This window comes from Balearica regulorum, chromosome 2 (genome assembly GCF_011004875.1).
Source record: "Balearica regulorum gibbericeps isolate bBalReg1 chromosome 2, bBalReg1.pri, whole genome shotgun sequence".
In the NCBI taxonomy this organism is placed as follows: Eukaryota; Metazoa; Chordata; class Aves; order Gruiformes; family Gruidae; genus Balearica; species Balearica regulorum.
Window position 1 is genome coordinate 4,398,142 of NC_046185.1, and position 21,074 is coordinate 4,419,215.

Sequence of the window (21,074 nt, forward strand, 5' to 3'; positions counted from 1 at the left end):
GCCCATAAAGCCAGCAATAACTGGAAATTGTGTTAAACTAAAGAGACAGAATTATTGAAATAAAAGAGAAAGTGAGATAAAGAACCGGACACATATTTTAGTATCTGCATGGTCACAGCAGGCAGCAGAGGCCCTATACTATCCCTGGAAAACCAGACATCAATAGTAACTTCTGTGCCCTAAAGGTGAGCCAGAAAAAGTTGTTTCAGGAGCAGAAAGTGGGAGTTTTTCAGAAAAAAGCTCTTCTCAGAACTGAAGTCTGTGAGTAAAATATGATAAGTTATTTAAGGTAGATATGTGCAAGTGGCTAAAATCAGGGTTTCTTTTATTATTTTATTTCATCTACTCATGCTGAGTATTGAGGAATAAGAAATTCCCATGAAAACACATAAATGAAGAAAATAAGTTGGTGACCTAAAATTTGAATGTAAGCATAAAAGGGGAATCTTGTACCCATGCAGAGAACTGACAGGTCTATACATCGCTTGTCTTTCATACATTAGTGATAAAAGCCCATTAACAGTTTATCAAACCATATGGGTTCAGAAAAAAAAGACTGTTAGTAAAAGTGTATAGTTCTATATAATTCTACATAATTCAGCATTGTTTGCTTTAAACATGGAACCTCCACAGAGACAAAAATACTACAGTGCTTCACTGATGACAGTAGCAACTGGCAGCACAATTGCATCAGAGATCTACTTTCCTTCACTCCTGGACGCTGGTAGACATAGGATTAGAAGACAGAAGAAACAAGGCTGAAAAAAAAGAACAAAGAAAGAAAGTTTGAAGGAAAGGAGAAAGAAAGAAAGAGAAGAATCAACCCCTTTGCAAAACATATTATCTCTCAGAGAGCAAAACATCTGTTCATTTTTTGTAGCCAAATGTTTAGTGCGCTCAAGAGTTCAAGCTGTAAGCAGCAAAATGCATTTCTCCTCAACTTTATCTGGAACATATTGTTGCCAAACACTGAAAGCCACCAAATCCCACAGCAGTAGCACATCAGGTGGTAAAGACATTTCATTTTCCTCATCCAGCTGTGCTAGCTGTAAAGTCTGCTCTATTCTCCACACTCAGCAGCCACTGTCCCCCGAGAGTGCCCAGCCACTTGTATGAACATTCCCTATCCCTAAGCTGATCCAACAAAAGTGAGCAGATTAACAAAGACCTGGTATTTGGACTATATAAATTAACCCAGCACCTTCTGACTGAAGCTGTTAGGGAGCATTCAGGTAGCTGATCCAAAGCAAGCACCATCTCCAGCAAGCAATAGCTGGGCATGGTTATCCGCACAACTATTTGCAGACCTCTGTCCATATAATCAGATTCTTTAGAAATACTAGGTTGGCACTTTCATTTTCATGGTTGAGTATGTTAGTATCTATGTAAAAAGAAATGAAGCATATGCAAACCAGCCATCTATTTGCTGCACTTTTTTGTACAAATCGCCTATCACACTTCCATTGTCTCCCCAAAACACAAGCAGATAATAGCAGGATTTACAAACAGTACCAAGACTGATAAGATAAAGAAACCAGGGGTAGCAGCACATTAGATTTTTTTTTTTTTGAGAGAAAAACCCAAAACCTACTCCACCTCATTATTAAAATGTCAGTCGCAACCACATCCAATACCCAGCATTTCTTGTGCCAACACTGTGTCCTTGAGCTTAAACAGCTCCTCTCCCTCCTTCATTCTCACGTGGTCACGCTCTCCAGATCTCTCATCCATTCTCAGCATTTTTTCAGTTCACACACCCAGGTGTTCTGAACTCCTGATCCTGCTTTCAGCTCTTCTTCCCTGTCCCAGTTTGAATTCATTTTCCTCTAACGACAGTGACCAAGACTGCATCCAGTTACAAATTGATATCACTATTGGGCCTTAAGCTTTTCCTAATTACAAAATATGAGGTCTGCACTTCTCTTCCTGGAATTTTCACACAGAAGGCACACAAGTGCAAAATGAGAACAGTTTTATTTATGATGTCCTAGCAATGTATAGGTACCTGAATATATTAATTATTGATATTCCAGCAGGCTAGTAGAATCTCCCTCACATATTCCCTCACAAAACTTAAAAGATTTACAAAATATTGATAAAGTAAGACAAAATAAGAATATTTTCAGTGACAGGGGAAGTGTCTTAACCACTACCATATGCTCTTATAATAAGAAATACTATATCCACTCACCTGAAGATATTAACAATTAACTGCAAAGTCATCTGCTGAACTTCCATATTCAGTTTCTGTTGCCAAGCCCTTCTACGCATTTGGAGTTCACTAAGATCTGTGCTGGCTCGGAGATGGCAGAGCTCTAGATCATAATGCAGCTGAAGACTCTCCACTCTACACAGAGAAGACAATTATCAAGCTACATCCTAACACCAATAACTTTTTTTCATACCTTTTAAAGAAGTAGTCATTTAGGCCTCACACATCTCTCAGCTACAGAAAGTGCAAGATTGATTTGCAAGTGTTGACAAGCTAACAAGAGTTCCTGGAAGTCCTATTAGTAGGTGTAAATCACAGAGCACCCAGTCTTCTGTGTAAAGACCAGTAAAGTTCAGAGAATAATCAGTATCAGTATTAAAAAAGAAACAAGCATTTCGAGTACTGCAAAATAATATGCTTATAGTAATGACTGCTTAAAGTTACTTGTTTATTAATTAATTGAAATTTTCAATTTGCCCTTATCAAATACAGCATTTTTATATGAATGAAACAATAAAATATAATAATTAATAATAAAAAAATAAAAAACTTAGAGGGTCAAGTATGATTTACACGCTCAGATAAACACAGCTTCAAGATCTTTTCACCTTTTTATGAAAGTTTCCGCTGCTTGTAATGGAACATCTGGAATTTCAGGTTCCTCTTCAGCCATTTTTGAATGCGTAATATTTCCATTATCTATATTAATTAGAATTAAGTCTTCAGTTTCCTTTTAACAAAAGAAAATACAATGACTGTATATACTTGTATTGTAAAAAACATTTACTTCTCCTTTATGTATTCCTCAGACAATTAATTATTTCAGCAAGAAGGTAAACCAGCAAAGGATTGACTTTTTTTCCCCAACCAGAAGATCATATGGATAACTAAACAATTATTTTCAAGAAAAAAAAAGGTCATTAAATTAATAGATATTAATCGCAGTACCTAAACATTTGGTAACCTAATATGCATTTTATGTAGTATTAAATTAATACTGGATCTCTGAGCCCATGCTTGAAAAGGTATACATTATGAAGATATGTACAAAACCGCATGTATGTACACAAAGAAGCTCCTGGAAAGCTTTCTCCATTCAGCATTTACTCCTGTACTTACCCTGTGAGATGACAGGGAGAGGGAGGGTTTATATATTAGTCTCAAACACAGAAGCACATGCTAATGCACAAAAAGTCACATGGATGTAAAAGCCCCTGCTGATCTCTCAGTTTGCAATTTTAATAACCTTAAAGATCAGACTGCAACAAAGTATATATATGTGCAAACATAAAATCTTTCAAATTATATCAAAGAAAAGTGTGTTCTCTAATCTGTACTTATTTCTGATAGTGACATCATCTTACCACTAGCTAAAATAAATATTTTTCTGCTTTATTTTAACTTAATTCTTTGCTGATTTTGGACTTACCTAGATTGACCAGTTTCACTTTGGCTTATAATCAGATGGATTCATCTAACACAAACTTACACATTTTTTCTGTGTTTGATCTTGAACATCCACAGAAACCCTATGTGACACCCTCAAAAAACTATATTCATATTAGCCCTCCACTATGAAGCTGAGTTTTTCTTACATCTTTCTGGGTAACCAAGATTAATGTTACCCACTGAAACAGGCTTATTTAACTAAGATTCAAAAAAAGACTGCAAAAAATCCCTCAGAAAAATTGTGAGATTATACTCTTTACATTGCTTTTTCTTTCTTATTTCATTAAATACTTAACTCCACTATGGGGAACAGTAGCATCATGAGAATATTTTCAAGTGCGTGCTCAATTCTTAACCCAGATGCCTGGAAAAAGCACCTAATTCATCCCACACAACTCTGAGCAAAAAATAACCTCACCAATCTGAAGTTAAACTATTTATACTATACAAAGACATGGAAGTAAAATCTTTCCCCAAATTAAACTTGAACTCACAAAAATCATGATATTGTCCTGCAAAGAAAAGAAAGGTAAGGGATACACAACAAGCTTTTTGCAATAAGCCAGTGCTCACATCAGTATGGTTTCATTGCTTTTAATTTCTTCACTTCTCACAGACCTAAGTAACAAAAGCAAGTTTCTAGATGCATCTGAAAGAAGTAAGGGGCCAAATGCACCGAAAGCGAACCGCACGAGTGGTAATAGTCTAAAACGTACTGTGCTAACTTCTTCAAAATGATCAATATGACATCCCATAAGAAAAGATGTTGGGGCCATTACAAAATCCAGCATATGACGAGACAGAATAGGCACAAAAGTGTGTTGCCACTGAAGAGGATGAAGGTACAACATAAAGCATTCAGCAACGAGTGTCAGCAAAGCCCAATCAGAAGAGAAGAAAACGATTCTCTGCTCAGTCAAAATACAGGTCATAATCTGAAAAAAACCAAAATGCTAAGTGTTTATGAAGAGTTATATCTAGAACATGATATATGCAAATATTTCATCTACTTGCAAAACTCAGTCTCACAAGTTCTGTTTTCTAATAGCTACCTTATCTATTTATAAATTGAAGTAACATCCATTTAAAGATTCTTACAAAATTAAGAAGAGAGGAAAACAGAAAAGGAGAGAAAATGTGACACTGGAAGTCAACGAGAGTTTTGCCACCAATGTAACCAAGGCCAGGATTTAGCTGGAATTACTGAGATCTGTTACCTTTCTTTCACAGTATTAGACTGTAAAATGCCTGTAAAAAGTGCCCAGATGAAGAATATAAGCAAACTTGTCTTTGATAATGAACACAAACTTGTCTTTGATAATGAACACAAAGACTATCTAGATTTTAGATATCTCAGCCAAACGTCTATTCAAGACTCTAGCTAGTCACATTCCTTATAGTGCCACTGGAGAGCAGCGCTTTCAGACAGCAATTCAGGAAGCTATCTGGAGATGTCCACCCTTTTCCACTGGTAGAGAGGGACCTAATGGCATCTAAGCACCAAACTCAAATGCCTCAAGTTAGGTGGGATGAATCCAAGCCAAGAAGACTAACGGCACAGGCAGGACATCTTGCAAAGGTGCTAACACACAAACTCCATGCTCGAGATGCACCAGTTGCAGAGGACCATTTAGGATTTCAGATAGCTTTATTCATAACATGCACACACGGGCAGAAGCCCACGGTGGGTGGAAGAATGGTCATATCCAAAAAACAAGGCAGTACTGCCTACTGTCAGGAGTGAGGTTTACAGTCATCGCTGGAAAGAGGCCTCCAACCTGTTCGTTTTAGAGGAAGCGGCACCAATAATAGTGATGACCTTGAGCAACTTAATTTAGCTTCACAGGTGGCCTTTGAGCAGGGAGTTGGATCAGGAAACCACAAAGGATGCTCCAAACCAAAATTATTGTACGATTCTATGAAACACTGAAAAAATTCTTTGCAAATAGCTTTTGGTATTTTCTTGTCTTTTTATACCATTTCCACTTTATTTATATGAGAACACCAACTGTTATCAATCCATCTTACAAGTCCCTCTCTTACACATGAAAAGGATTCTTATGAATCATGTAAACATGCATTTTATGACAATTCAAAATAAAATCTGTCAATCAGCTTGGGCATTAATATTTTAAAATACATGCTTAAGAAATTTAGCACCTATTACTAAACCACAGGAGAAAGAAATCCAATATACCTTAATCTAATCTGGTGTATGAATAACAAAATATCTTAATAAGAAGTACATTTTATTGTGCCATATCTCTAATATGCAGAACTAACACTATTCTGAATTCCTGGGTTTATAATGTTTTTTGGGTAACTAAACATCTTGATTTTTTTTAAACCACAAATTACCAGTACTGTCAATCTCTAATATACGTTACAAGTAGCAGTTAGTTTTACCTGCAGCACCTGCTCTGGCTTGAAACACAGCAACGGAAGATGAAGATCCAAGTCAATAATTGGACTGTCTGGATCCTCTCGTGAAGGAATAATTATTTGAAGTGGTTTCATATTAAATACCTGTAATAACAGATGTTTTCTGTTTACTTCTTTACAACACATTTAATTCAGGATTTTAGTTCCAACTACAAAATATTAACATTAATTGAGAGCAAGAAGACAGATATTTGTATACTGCAGAAAACTGAAATAGAAAGGGAGGGAAATATTAAAAGACATAATAACTAGCTTGAAATATTAACATGGACTTTGTCTCCTTTCATTCTCATAGGTTGTTTAGCCAATAAATCTTTAAATATACATCTATTCTTTTAAGAGAATTAAACTTGCTTTGTTATAAGCATTATAAAATAATGGAATTTATATTTGTAGATACAACTGAGACATCAAGAGTATTAATAAAATTCGTACAGAAAATAGAAAAAAATATGAACAAAAGAACTGAACATAGGTGCTCACATTAAGAAGACAGAACAAGCCAAAACGAATGAGCTCTTCCAGTGTTTCAAATATTCCAGCTCAAACCTCTGGGGGCCAGATCCTGCACATGCTGCATACTTCAGCACTTAGCAGCTGGTTTAGCCAATCATTCAGACAATTTTCCAGCTATGCTATTTTTTCCTCTGCTCCTAACCCCTCGTCCCAGGGTCAAGGAAAGCAGCTAAGGAGAAGTCCATGGCTGAACTCCCACACTTTGGTCAAGCGATAGTTACCTGATTTACTGGAGTTTATACATGTATATTCAATAAGATGGCAATGGCATACTGTCCAGGTGAAAGGTAAGCTTCCATTGACGGTTGGACTTATGGTCTTAGAGGTCTTTTCCAACCTTAAAGATTCTATGATTCTTATTAGAGAAGTTATAGACTGGAACTTCCAACCGCTTGTAGCGGAGATTATTGGGCTGCCCCCTAGAAGCCAAAAACTAGATTATGCTGCCCCCAGACCTCACCAAGCATCATTTCAGACAGTAACTAGTTGGCATGAGCCAAATCCTTCCCAGAAGAGTATTAAAAATTAAACAGCCTGCTCCCTGGTCACACTGTTACTTTATGTACTAATAATGCATAGCCTCATTTTCAAAGCACAGGTATTTACACCAGTTTTATATCAGCAAGTAAAATCTCTGACCTGACAGTGAAGAATGTCCCCTAATTAATAGAAAACAACATCTTAGTGCTTTATAACACATAACATTAAAGTAATTATGAAATTCAGCATCAGTAGTTACCAAGTGGAGTGGTCCTGGTGGTGGGCTGGGTATTAAAAATAATTTTGCTGCAAATTCTTTTATGTGCTCCTCAACATCTAAATCCTTGAAAGGTCTCAGTTGCACTAGTAAGCTGAAATTAAATTACAGAAAATTACTTATAAATAGTAACATGCAAACAGAAAAAAAAAAGCCTTTTTGCTGATAAACTAGAAAAAAAAATATTAAGAGCAATGAAGCTATTATTCCAGCTAACTGGTTTCTAATTTATTAGATCCTTTAGTGGCTCCATTTAATTTTAATGATGCTGCTGTGTCAGAAGCAGTTTTTTTTACTTCCATGCATAAGATACTACTGCATCATATATATCAGAAGATGCAGATGGCACACTGAGCCTCATGATGGCAAAGAAAACCTAGAAGTGAGACACAGCTGAAGGAAATGCCTTATAGAGATTCTTGAGGAACAAAACACCCACAGCTGCAACATAGTGCCATGGTGCTTCTCCCATCCCAAGCATGAGACATCAGTTCTGGGATGGAAAACAGCATCAGAGGAAAAGAGAGGTTGTAGACATAGGCTTAACTGCAGAGGAATGTGAAGCAAGAGCCATATTTAGCGTAAAGCCTAGGCCTCCATGAACACTGCTCTTTGCTGTTTTCCCTACCCATACAAAGAACAAATACAGCTGTGCAAACCTATCAAACGTTTCTATTTTAGAACTGTTACCCTAGCTATGTCAACAAAGTCAACAAAAAAAGTCAACAAAGTCCAAAAAAGTCATGGGGTTTATATTATATATCAGATCAATTCATGAACATTGAAACATATGAGCTATTAAGACTGAAAATCATTAAGTCCAACAGCATTTCTGAAATGCAGCAATTAAGATGTTAGATAGCTGTAGTCAGAAAGGGCATTTTGTTCAAGATAAGATTCATGTGCGTGTTTATAGAAAGAAAAAAAAACAATAAACCCCAAACCTTTACAAAATCAGAAATTTAAGCCTGGAAACCTACATATATAGAAACTAGGAACTTAATATGGTAATATTCCGCCTTCAGGTTTTATTTCTGTTTGCAGTTTCACTGGTTTCCTGCGAAGAATACTCACTCCTCAGGAAGAAAGTGGTCTAGAAAGCAACTGAATAGGTCAAGAGATACATTAGCATCCAGGACATAGTATTTGTGTATGGCATTTAGATTCCTGAATTAAAATAGTCTGTCATATACTACTGAGCTTTAAATTGGATTAACAAGACATTTAAGTTTACTAAATTCACATTTGGAAACTGCCCTGGGCTGAGTACTAGACTGTTACACATATCCCCAAAAAGACCATCAGCTATTCAGAGCAGGCAGGGGTAGGGAAATGTAAGAATTATCAAAGAAAATCAGACAGTAGAGTCCTCAATTTAAACAAATACACTGTCACACTTAGTAATGCCTTTGATGTGGCCTAACGGCATAGGTAGACCTGTTGCGTTGGGGGTTTTTTTGAGACAAAAAGCACATAGCAACACATCCAGTAAATGAGTAAATGTTACAAACAGAAACAATCCGACCCTGACGCTGAAAAAGCGGCAGATGTACAGAAAGGAGGGTAAGAGCTCCCTAATCAGTACACTGTGCCCATTAATGCAACATAATAGCAGCTGACAGCTCTGTACTGCAAACGTCTGCTAAAATAAATGAAGTAATCTTTGAAACATTAAAGCAGAGAGCTAAGGAGTTTATGAACCTTCCATTACCTCTATTAACTGTACACAGACAGATGTTTCAGAAAGCAAGAACATCTAAGAATAGGTCCTTTGTACTGCCTCAATGCTGTGAGCTATTTGCACACTTCCACCTTTTCTCAAGGCAGCTGAAAGGACTAATACACAGGTTGAAAGATTTACTGTTTGAATGGAGTCTATTCATCCATCCAAGACGGGAGTTCATCCAGAAGGAGATTACTGCCAGGAATATTTCACTTTTCATGTAGTGTAACAGATTGAGGTAAAACTACCTGTGCAAAGTGCCAAAACATCTCAATTTAAAACTGAACCTTTTCAAATAATGACGTAGAATAATCCAACAGCCGCAGTGCTGTTAAACAGTCTAGATGCACATCTGTCTGCTTTGGAGAGACACACACACTCCATTCAAATTGTTCTGAATTGGAAGCACTGTATGCTAGTAATATGTGAATTAGTTATAAAATTAATTACATAGAATATGAAGACCTTCATTACTATGGTGAAAGTTTGCCACTTCCCCTTGTAGTTCAAAGCACCTACATGGATTTATAATTTGACATTGCCTTTGTGTCTCAGTTCGCTCTCAGTTTTCAGTTTTGATTTATACTATACTCCAACATTTGAATAAGTTTAGGAACCCAGGTTTTATCTGGGAATTGTCATGACAATAAAATACCTTTGAGGACTCTTCTGAATGACAAGTACCACCCACATATAAGCAATCCTGTGAACTGCAGGTGCTGGAGAAAATAAGCTATGCACAGCAGAATTCTAGAGGAAAATGAAATCTTTTGTTGCAAAAAGCTCCTGAATGGAAGCAGAACCTCTTTAGATGCTATTTCAACATCACACCTTCATTAACAATAATAGTGTTTTTCCACTAGTTCTCATGAGGAATGGGCTATACACTAGAAATAGATGGTCCTATTTCCACCAGCACGTCCACCAGCAAGTATTTTCAAATCCTGCAAAACACCACTGAAACATACCAAGGATACAAGTGCACTCCTGAAACTGTTATTACTTGTTAAGTGTAGGAGGCACTACTACTTGAGTACACTCGGTCAACAAAAACATTTAATTAGATCTTTAACCCAGTGGCCACCTGATTACAGCTAAGGCATCCAAAACGAAAATAATTCCCTTTCTGGTTTACAGGAAAACAACATCAATGTTTTGCAGTGTTACAAAAAGCTGAAACATCCCCAGCTGTACAGGGCACTATATTCAAATATATCATTGAGGTCTTATATTCCATTCAGAACAGCCACACATCCCAGTAGCTGTTTCATACCATATGAAAAATGTCAGTAACACAACCAAAACAAAGAAAAATGGTATCTCTCCACCCTTTCCTTTCCTCCTGCTCAAGCATACTCTGGTACAGTGAAATATCTTTTCTTACAAAAAAACAAAACCAAAACCACACCAAAAATACACCAGAAACAGAAGGGCAAACCTTCTGAACTTACCTATCAAATACTATTAAGGAAAATATGCGGTGATCATGAGAATTAAAAAAAAAAAAAAATACAAAAAATTCCAGAAGAAAATGTCATGGAAACTTAATCAATTGAGTTTCCAGTACAGTGGGAAACAACAGCACAAAATGCAGCTTTGTCCCTTGCATTTCCTCTCTCCTGCCAGTTACAGACACTTGCATCTTACATCCAGATGCAGCAGCAAAAAAGGAGAGAGAAGAGCTGTGCAACTGTTAATAAATTCCCCTGTTAAATGACCAGGACAACACCCCGTACTGTCATGGAAGACTATTGTCCTCTTGAACTCCCCTATAATTATTCACGTATTTACAAATCACATAAAGCCTAGATGGTCAGTTACTGATGAATCTGAACTCCCCTTAGAAACCAGCACAAACTCAGCTTAAAGGGAAAAGCCATCCATAGTAGCTAGCTTGGACATTAATGCTTTAAAAAGGTGCAAAACTCTCCTGTATCTGATCAAGGCAGAGATATTTAATTATAATGTTTAAAATATCCACCCAGAGGCAGAATCTTGCACCTCTAGAGAGTTAACTCCACCCGGTTCCTGTCTGCTCTAAACAAATATGAGACCTAGAAACATTTTTGTAAGCTCTGGAATTTTCCATGCTTTTCCTGAACTTTTTCCCACCTTTCCCTTAGTGGGCTCTTTAAAAAAAAAAATCCATAAGCAAACTGACTGCTTCTCCTAGCTCAGATATCTCTCACTTCAGAAAAGAAATAACTCATTTATGAATATACTGTATAAACTACAGATGAACATTATAACTGTAAAGCTGAAACTATGCTATTTCCTACCCAGTGAAAACCTAGTGTGTCGTGAGCCCTCATACAGGCTGAGTTCACAGTATAAAAGCATGAAGTCTGGATATAAACAGCAGAGGACCACAGCTTAGGTGTATAGCTGTAAGAGTTACATATGCAAATTAGCATCTACTTGAGACAAGACTCTAAAAAGGCAGCAAATGAATCAGCTCCTGCAATACCAACGGCTGATGTAATTATTGAAACATATGGGGTGGAAAAAGTGATCTGGGCAGGAAAGAAAAAAGGGAAACAAACATTTCCTTATTTTACTGATCATCTCGATTTTGCACTAACCTATGACTACCTAGTTTCCATCATGTTGAAGTCCCTTGACCACATAAAACCCCTTTACTAATGAAAAAGAAAGAGCAGAGGTAGCATGAACAGTGTTGGTCGTGTGTTCACTCATTCTTCAGGGCTGCCAGAGCCACTCATTTCTGATATCACAGCTTTTTTTGGAGGCAACGTATGAACTAAAGGCACTGCTTTGTTCCTCCAGGGCTCTCTTCATCTAAACCAGGGAAAGAGCCAGTGCTCCAAGCAGATCCAAGCCCACAGCATTGGGAAGAAGAGCTGCATGAGGTGGGGAAATGAGTGCTCAGGTCTCATCCTGGTATAGTCAAGTTAGGGGCTAGTGATGCACCTCAGCTAGTATCCAGGAAGAACACTGTTGCTCCTTTGCCCAGCATATCGATTGCCAGCAGAACAAAGTGAAACATTCAAGCTCCCACCTAAAACCCTAACATTTTTCAACTTATGCATAAGCAGCAAATACCTACAAAAAGAAAATACCTGACTTCAAATTTGACTCCAGAAAACTTGACTGGAATTTAGTGATTAAAAAAAAACTTCTTCTACCTTTGGACTACAGATCTGCAAGTGAAGATTACCTAGTAATGTCCAATGTACACACAGGCTCCCTGGTGCAAGGAGGTTTTAATTCACTTCAGAATAGAAGCACGTAGATTTTAACAGTTTAACAATAAATCAACACACAACCTCAAAATAAGTTAAGTTACTAAATAAAAAGACAGACCCATGTTCACTTATCTTTTAACTCCTCTACATTGCAGAGTATTTGACTGTTCCTAACCAGTGAAGTACTCCGTATCCTAAGCTTTTCTCTCATAGTTCTATGACAGCCAGTTAACCATTGTACTCCCTCAAGTGACTTGAATTATTTAGGTAAAGAATAACTAAATTTACTAATATATTACTACATATATTCATGGTCTTATGACATTTATTTGGTGCCTTATAAAGAAGTTTTTGTGCTTTCAAAGTGATTTTCACCAGCGTGGCAAAATTAGAGTTAACCCTCTTCCAAAAAAAAAAAAAAGAAAAACCCACCAACCCAAAATCTTTGACAGATCTGTTCCCTGCAAATTAGTATTTTCTAGACTTACAAAAAAACAAAGAAAACAAAGAAAACAACACAATTAATTTCCTTGATATTGAGAACTTGTGCTTATTGTCTGAGTAATTCACATGTCTGGTAACATTCACATTACATTTCTTCTTTTCCTCTCCCACACGTCTCACACTACCATAGCTTAAAACTAATGCTAGTTTCAGAATTACACAGCTATCCTGTCCACATCATGCAAATTCACGTATTAAAACGTGCACAGTTATTTTTCAGGAGAAACACACAGGATAGTGTCTTACCAAGAGAGACAATCCTTTAGGGCATTAAAATATGGATATCTGGATATAACACAAACAGCGAATGGTACAAAACAGACAGGCATCTTCCCAGTCTGCGCTGATTCCCAATGGGCCCGCCCATCTGAGGAAATACAGCCATCCTGCAAGAAAACTACAGATTAATGTGGTTATGTTAATCATGAATTTATGGCTGATATTTTTTTGAGAACCACAGAGATATGATATCCAATTCCCTCTAAATTTCAAGGGGATTTAGATGCCTATCTCCCTTAAGCTCTTCAGAAAAATGTCAGCCTATAAGACTTAGACACACATATTAAAAAGAATTTCAGCACAAAAGACATTTAGAAAGAACACAGGGTACATCTTCACCAAAAAAGATGTCCAAGGGACAAAGACTGCTCCTAAATATTCAAAACTCCTAACTGAAATCCTTAACAGTTTTTCCTAATGCAATGACGTTCCAATATACTCAATTTACAATGGCAATATAAAGTATAATTTGTTCTTTATTCCTTCTAACATAAAAACACATCTGTTAACTATTTTCATAAATTAAACCTGACATTATTCTCAAAGTGTTTGGTTTTACTTTGTATCTTTTCATATGTTTTAATAAAAGCATGAGTTAAATAACATACTTGCATAGGCTGGTAGTATTGTGCAACAACACCGTACGTTCTGTTACCACAGACATCTGTGAAGACCAGGAAATGAATGTGGTCCTCTTTTGATTCAGAAGTTATATAAAGTCCTCCTGCAACGAAGGCAGAAACCCCTTTTTTAACTACATATTTAACTACAGCTGCTTGAAAAGCAATTTATGACAATTATTGCACATTTCCACTTAATTTGAAGAGAAATGTCACATTATAAGGGATTAAAATGCACATATACAATTCATTTGATCTAAGGGTTGTAACAAAGGCTGTAAGCTGCACATTTTTGAAGAAGCAAAAATATTATATAATTATTCTTAGTTTTAAGTGGCAAAATACAATAGATATAGGTTTTGTTCACTTTTTTTTTTCTTTCAAGATATTTATAAGGTCTGCAATAGTGACATGCATATTAAAATTTCCTCAGTTAAACTCGGAGAAAACAGTCACTACATCAGGTATATCTTAATACCAAATGAAAAGTGAAAGAGTACTCAGTCATTTGGGGGAGAAAAAGAGAATTTTAAAAGTGTCTGCGTGTATGCACTTCAGTCAAACCAAGATTTGCCAGTAAGGGCTAAAGTGACTTTCAGTTTCCCTCTTGCAGGTGTTGCAGCTACTATTGCTAATAGATCTGTTTCACAGAACGGAGCCATACTGAGTAAGGGCACCCCATTCAGGTAAAAGCTGCTTTCATCACTGACCTGCTCATAAGCAGACACATTTTTTATACTGTGAAATAGAAGAGATAGAGAAGATGATAATTTAAAAAAAAAAAAAAAAAAAAAAAAAAGCCTATACTGTGGGTCAACAAATATATATTAAAACAGTTCTCAAGAAGTGTGAACCTTACTGTACCTGGGAAGCATAGCTGTGGCAAACCAATAAGATCAATGTCCTTTGGAACTGTAATATCTTCAGTGTCAGGTGCTTTCTGCTCCCCATTGAGACTCTTGAGATTTTCAACCTTTGGTCTCTCTTTCTTCTTTCGGAAAGACCGGCGTTTACTTTTATTCAAGTTGTTACCACCATTAATCACCTGAATATCATCTCTGCTGATAAATGGAGGCACAAATACAGAAAGAACTTCTGGATCAAGGGGAGGAAGACTTTTGGGTTTTCTTTGAGTACCCTACAAAAAACAAAACAAAACAAAAAATACAATCATTACATTGACACTCATCCTGATAGGGTTTTTAAACCATTTTTAGCACTGTTTTCTCTCTACCCCTAAAATTATGCATTTAGAATCTATTTTTTCTTCTTCCTAAATAATTAATTTTTCCTTCTAATTTCTTGCTTTACATTTGTTGGAGCAAGTCCAGAGGAGGGCCACAATGTTGATCAGAGGGCTGGAGCACCTCTCCTATGAGGACAGGCTGAGAGAGCTGGGATTGTTTAGCCTGGAGAAAAGGCGGCTCCGGGGAGATCTAATTGCGGCCTTCCAGTACCTGAAGGGGGCCTACAGGAAAGCTGGAGAGGGACTGTTTACAAGGGCATGGAGTGATAGGACAAGGGGTAATGGGTTTAATGTGAAGGAGGGTAGATTTAGATTAGATGTTAGAAAGAAATTCTTTACTGTTGGAGTGGTGAGGCACTGGAACAGGTTGCCCAGAGAAGCTGTGGATGCCCCATCCCTGGAAGTGTTCAAGGCCAGGTTGGATGAGGCTTTGGGCAACGTGGTCTAGTGGAGGGTGTCCCTGCGAATGGCACAGGGGTTGGAACTAGATGACCTTTAAGGTCCCTTCCAACCCAAACCATTCTATGATTCTATGATATGTTAATGCAAGGGGAATACTCCGGGCATTTTCAGTGGCAAAGAATCATTCATCATCACTCAAAATGCACGGTATCAATCTTATGCCTTTGGCATAAGAAAACTGACAAATATCAAATACCATATTTCCTCCTTTGAAGTGTTACATATGCTTAAGCTAAACTTAAAATAAACACTGGTAGTAAGAGAAACCAGGCAACAAATAAATGAAAACAAAGTAACTCCCTAGATAAGTTCTTTGTTCAACTTCAGGAAAAGCTACATTTTAGCTTAGAATAAGCTCTACAGGGGAAAAAAACAAACAAAACCCCCAAAACAACCACACAAGCTTTCACAAGACAACTCTTAACTTTATAAGGTAATTAAGAAAGTACAATTAAAAACAACAATCACTGCTACAATAAAAACAGTTTTAAGACACTGCACAACATGAAGCCATGAAAATTTCTCCATATCCTGATGACTAAGTGGAACAGGCACCCCAACAGCATGTACGAAATTACATTTTTTGTAGGCAGCTCTGTAAGTAGTACCGCACTGAAAGCCCTTGCTGCCTTGCTATGAAAAACCTGTGGAGGAAGTGATCAGAAGACGAGCTTTCCTTGTACATGGGAGCACTTTTCATATTCTTGACCATATAGTAGAGACAAGCAGCTGCATTTTCAATTACTTCACTGCAATTTTAATTCTCCCTGCAAGGTCAAAACAGCAAGTAAAAGTTTTGTTTAGTCAACGGATATTTGGAAACAGGAAAGGCGAACCTCACCGTGACTAAAAAGCTGTTTCGCTTTCAACTTTTCGTTAACTGATTCAAAGATAAATGAAGCATACATGCTGCTTTTAACTTCAGACACGACGCATTGGTATTACTTGTATTTAAGATATTCCTTAAGAACCAATGCTGGCATCTCTCATAATTTCCCTACTTTTTAAAATAACTACAGCATACAAAGCTCTATTGCTTCACTGAAGCCAGTCTTCCACTGTCCAAGTTTTGGAACAGAAAGTCTCAGCTTATTTGTCCTACAAGATGAGTCCACCAGTAGTCGTCTTCACATCTGAGCATCATCGGAAAAATAAGAAGGAATGCTTACCTTCATGATGTATTAGTTACTGCATCTTAAGCTCCACTATACTCTATAATAGGATACTTGAAAAAAAGTACTTCAATAAAAATACGAAGTGAAAAAACACTCTTTTAATGAACACATAGAGTCTGAACTAGAAAGAAATTAGAGTGGGAAATATAAAAGTTCAGATAAGTATCCACTGGGATAATCAAAAGATAGCAATGACTTTAAAAAGCACATTACAAATTAGGGTACTGAGTATCATATCCTGCCATGCTAAAAACTTCAAGTGTCGTTTTCCTTAGCTGGCGGCTGACATCCATTTCAAGGGAAGAAACTGGAAATGCAGATAAATCCAACATGAACACTCTCAAAATAACATGCAGCCAAACGTTTCAGAAGGAAATTAAGTATTAAGGCTCAGCCCTGAGGCTGTTAGGCAAGAAAAACACAGACCTACTCAAAGAGTAGCAATCTTAACTTGGCAGATTTGCCTTGCAGAGGTTTTCATACAAAGTTGCTTTGACAGTGCAATCTCTAACTTACATTGAAGGCATCTCTGCACTACACAGTGCTGGATGACAGTGATTTAATAGCCTCACAGTGTAACAGCTTCTAGAATGGCAGGTCCTTGATGTCTTGAACTACAACAGACACATTAAACACCATTTTTTTTCCCCACAGAAGAGCACTGTCAGCACTGCCACTGACCCAGTGACTCAGTCATCAGCATTCAAGTCAGCTCATATTAACGTCTATGGCCAAAGTCGTATTTTCTTACCCTTTCAGGTCAGGGATAGTGAATAGGCAGCAACAGAACAATATTCACTTGTTTTTACTATCATTTTATGTTCTCTGCTTCTACCGTTACTTTTTCATTTTGAAATGCTTCTCTTCTGTCGCTTTTTACTATCAAATGCCCTTGTATCATACGTAGCTTCTTATAAACACTAATGCCTTTTCTTTCCTGTAATTCTGCAAGATTCCAGAAGTCAGGGATTTTATTTCATCCCCATTTACTGATTATGTTCCTGTAACACATAGTGCCATATAGGACACGGATAAGAGACAGACTTTTTACAATGACCCCACTATTTTAGACACAACAAGTATTGTGTTGAAACCACAGATCAGAGTGTGATCTCAGCTATTTGATGTTTCCTTGATCTCATTCGCCTCTTCCCATCACTGGTAAGTGTTGTTGAGTAATAACAGTAATAGCAATAATCCTTTCCCTTTGCCTGTGAGCTATGGTCCTGATGATGCAGGCCACTACACGGTTACTTTTCACTGCCACAAGCACACACTGCTGACTAATGCTCAATTTGATCACACCTCATTTCTTTCGCACAACATGACACCCGGGGGGCATTACAGAAGGCGGCAAAAATTGGTTTGGTGGTTATGTCTGCATTAGCAGGGTCAGAAAGCATGATGCAGACGCCGTAAGAGACAAGATCTATACCACTAACTATGGTAGGTAGATACAGAACGCAACGATGGAGCCGATAGGAAGATCTGAGATATCTCGCAAACAGCTTGCACATCATACTTGCCATATCAAAACCCAGCTTTATAGCTGAAGATAACTTAGAGGACAGAAGTCTTATCAAAGATGGTTGTATGATCTTCACTACTGTACATCTCATTCTTACAAAATACACACTTCCAACACTAAGAAAAGTAATTTCTAGCTGAAAATAATGGCCTTTGATCTCTTCAAAATGAAATCTTAAAGTGAAAATTATCTTGGCAATAAGGACAACTGATGGATGACAGCCCAACAACTTCAGTTTCATGAACTTCAGTGCAAAACTATATTTTTTTTTCTGGAATCCCCATTGACAACAAGTTTGTCACATAAGATTGTTCTTACTTTAGGAGTGGGTTATATCATGTTCCTGCTGACTTCATTTACTTTATTACTTCATGTTGCAATAAAGTTAAGAATGCACAAACACATTTTCAAGATCAAGATTTGAAGCACTATCAAGATTTTTTACCCTGCTGTTTCATCTGTAAATATTATCAGAGGTCCACTACTTTGCATTGAAATGTTCTTATTTTCTGTCAATAATGTCTCTTGCTTCTGTATTTACTGAAATTAGATACAAAACATATTCCACCATTTCCTTATGTAGATAGTGCTGCAGAAGGAAAAGGAAGTGGAGTAAATCTATAAACTTGCCCTAAGAGTGAATTAAATCCCTGCGGTGTAACAGCTTGCAGGGATGTTACGGGATGTTACTATAGTTAATATCGACAAGTGTAGGGACTACTTTCCTTTCTGACACTCCATTTTATACCTTGAGCAAAGAAACAATTCAAAACCTGTAGTGTGATCAGAACATCACAATGGCTTCTACTTTTCGTAGCCAATTTCCTATTTGATGTTCTACAGGTTTTTTGGAAGCAATAAAATCAAACTGAGCAGACTGGAATGAAAAAGAAAATCCCCTTCTTCTGGCTTTACTTCTCACGCAAATGCCAAAACAACACGTACACATCGATTTCAAAAGTCCGGTGGTGACATTCACGGCACAACTACTTCCCCAATTTGAATGTATATATGAATGAGATCCTGGAATTTGAAACTCTGCTTAGCCGATATCACTTAAGATGCTGACATCAACAAAAGCAGTCTCCCGAACGAGTGAGCACCAACAAGTTTGACAAAGACTTCTTTATCTAATGCTATTAGAGCGCGCAATCAAATTCAAGTTCAAGCAAGACAACCGAGATCCCTGGGAGCAGCTTGGATTTTCAGCACGTGCTGGCACCACAGCTAATCCCGCAGCTGGGCGGATCATAGGTATCTAACAAAACAATCAGCGCATTTTAACAAAGCAAAATCAGGAAGAGGGCTTTAATTGTTAACTCACATGTTAAGTGGTTATAGTGATAAACAAATTACAAACCACATATTCAAAGCAGAAACCAATCCATCAACTTCTGCCATGTCTGAATTGCTCAGGTTGTGCCAAATTCAGAGCAGTAAACTTAATCTCAATACAGGGATTTAGACCTGGCGTTGTCCTAAGGATACAAATTACCAAGTTTTACTCTCGTATCTTTAGCTTTTATCTCCAACGGAAGATGGGAAATGGGATATCACCAAGTAAAGGATATGCATTGTTCAAGCACTTTGCTGTTCCTGCTTAGATAAAGTTACACTGCATTGTTCATCTAAGCTCAGATCTTTGAAAAAGTGTAATTACTTAACGCTGCTACCAAATTATCCCTACTTTGTTGATGATCTCCTGTCAAAACAAGTTTTCTTTGAAGTATTTCTGTTCTATCCGATGGTAACAGCAACAAGGCAACTCCATAGTTGTACTCAAGTCTGTACGGGGCAGAGAGACCCGGCCAGGGAGGAGCTGACCCGGTTGAGACTCCGAGGAGAGAACCGCGCTGACAGAGGCTGCCCGGCCGGCGGCCACGGCCGCTCCCGCACGCCCCACGCTCCCTCAGCACACCGAACCCCCTCTCACCTGGAGGAGCGCTCTCACCCGCTCCCAGGGCACACCGACCAGCAGGCAGATCTCCAGCAGGCCCGAGGGCAGCACGTCCTCCATGGCACAGCGGGACAGGGGCGGATAGAACAGCGGAGTCCTACCACTCCTTCCCTCAAGGCCGCTTGGCCACTCCCCGCGGGCCGGACCGGGCTAGGAGAGGGGGGGGCTGCGCCCACTCTCTCACACAGGCGGGCGCGCGCACGGCAGCCCCCCCCTCAAGGTAACTCACGCTTTGATTGGCTATCTCTCCCGTCGCTCTGAGCACCTGCGGCAAATCAGAACGGCAGCATGTGTCTGCGGCGGCCTCGCGGGCCGGGCGGAGGCGGGGCATCGCCCCTCACCGCCCGTTGGAGGGCGGGGCGGGGGAGCGGAGGGCTGAGGTACTGCCAGCTCGACCGCTGCAGGGCGGCTGTGTGTTGTTGTTAGTCCTTTTCTCTTCACCGTGTCTCCCTGCCTTGCCAGGAGAGCCCCCGGGGAAGACGCTTCCCGAACCGAGGGGGAGGTCGTTGTTTTCTCCCGGCCAGTCACGGGCTGATTTCCCGGTGGCCCAGAGATGCAGAAGTGCCTCAGGGCTGCCCGTCGCCCGCGCCGGCGCTTCAGAGAGGTTGGTGAAGTCATGGACTGGTGTTTTGCTAAGTAGTGCCATTCCCTGCTGTTTGCTCCAGGTGACTCAGTAGGGGTATGTGACTGCCACGAAATAAGAGTCTTATATTTATCATGGGTCATAGTTACAATGAACTGTAAGCACAGAGCTGATTGCAGACTGCCCGGTGCTTTCAACTCCAGAGCAGCAGAGTTCTCAGTGGAGCTGCCTGCACAGCAGAGAAACGACCTAGGGGACTCTGGGATTTCTTGAGCTGTTTAATCTAAATAGACAATGAGTCACTCTGTATATATTGGCTCTGTGTAGATCTTAACTGAGAGAAATGTGTTTCCTCTGGGACTGGTGGATAAAGTACCCGAAACTAGAGAGAGCAGTTTCTCTGAAACTGAAGATA

General features: G+C 38.5%; 1 protein-coding gene and 1 long non-coding RNA gene across 4 annotated transcripts in view; both read right to left on the minus strand.

Moving 5' to 3' along the window:
• DENND3 (DENN domain containing 3) overlaps nt 1-20,224 on the minus strand; it is a 43,904-nt gene extending 23,680 nt beyond the window's left edge. The window contains exons 1-9 of one of the 3 annotated variants that reach the window (XM_010312796.2): nt 20,053-20,223; nt 14,573-14,846; nt 13,697-13,812; nt 13,056-13,195; nt 7,359-7,470; nt 6,068-6,187; nt 4,378-4,596; nt 2,821-2,942; nt 2,192-2,347 (exon numbers count right to left, since the gene is read on the minus strand). In XM_010312796.2, coding sequence (XP_010311098.2) covers nt 2,192-2,347; nt 2,821-2,942; nt 4,378-4,596; nt 6,068-6,187; nt 7,359-7,470; nt 13,056-13,195; nt 13,697-13,812; nt 14,573-14,846; nt 20,053-20,136 — 1,343 coding nt within the window. In that variant the 5' untranslated portion in view covers nt 20,137-20,223. Of the gene's footprint in view, nt 1-2,191; nt 2,348-2,820; nt 2,943-4,377; nt 4,597-6,067; nt 6,188-7,358; nt 7,471-13,055; nt 13,207-13,696; nt 13,813-14,572; nt 14,847-20,052 lie in introns of those variants that run through there. The other 2 variants (XM_075743210.1, XM_075743211.1) reach the window with 2 other exon arrangements.
• The window catches only part of LOC142600292 (uncharacterized), a 429,271-nt gene that overhangs the window by 182,974 nt on the left and 225,223 nt on the right, over nt 1-21,074 (minus strand). The gene's annotated exons all lie outside the window — the stretch shown is intronic.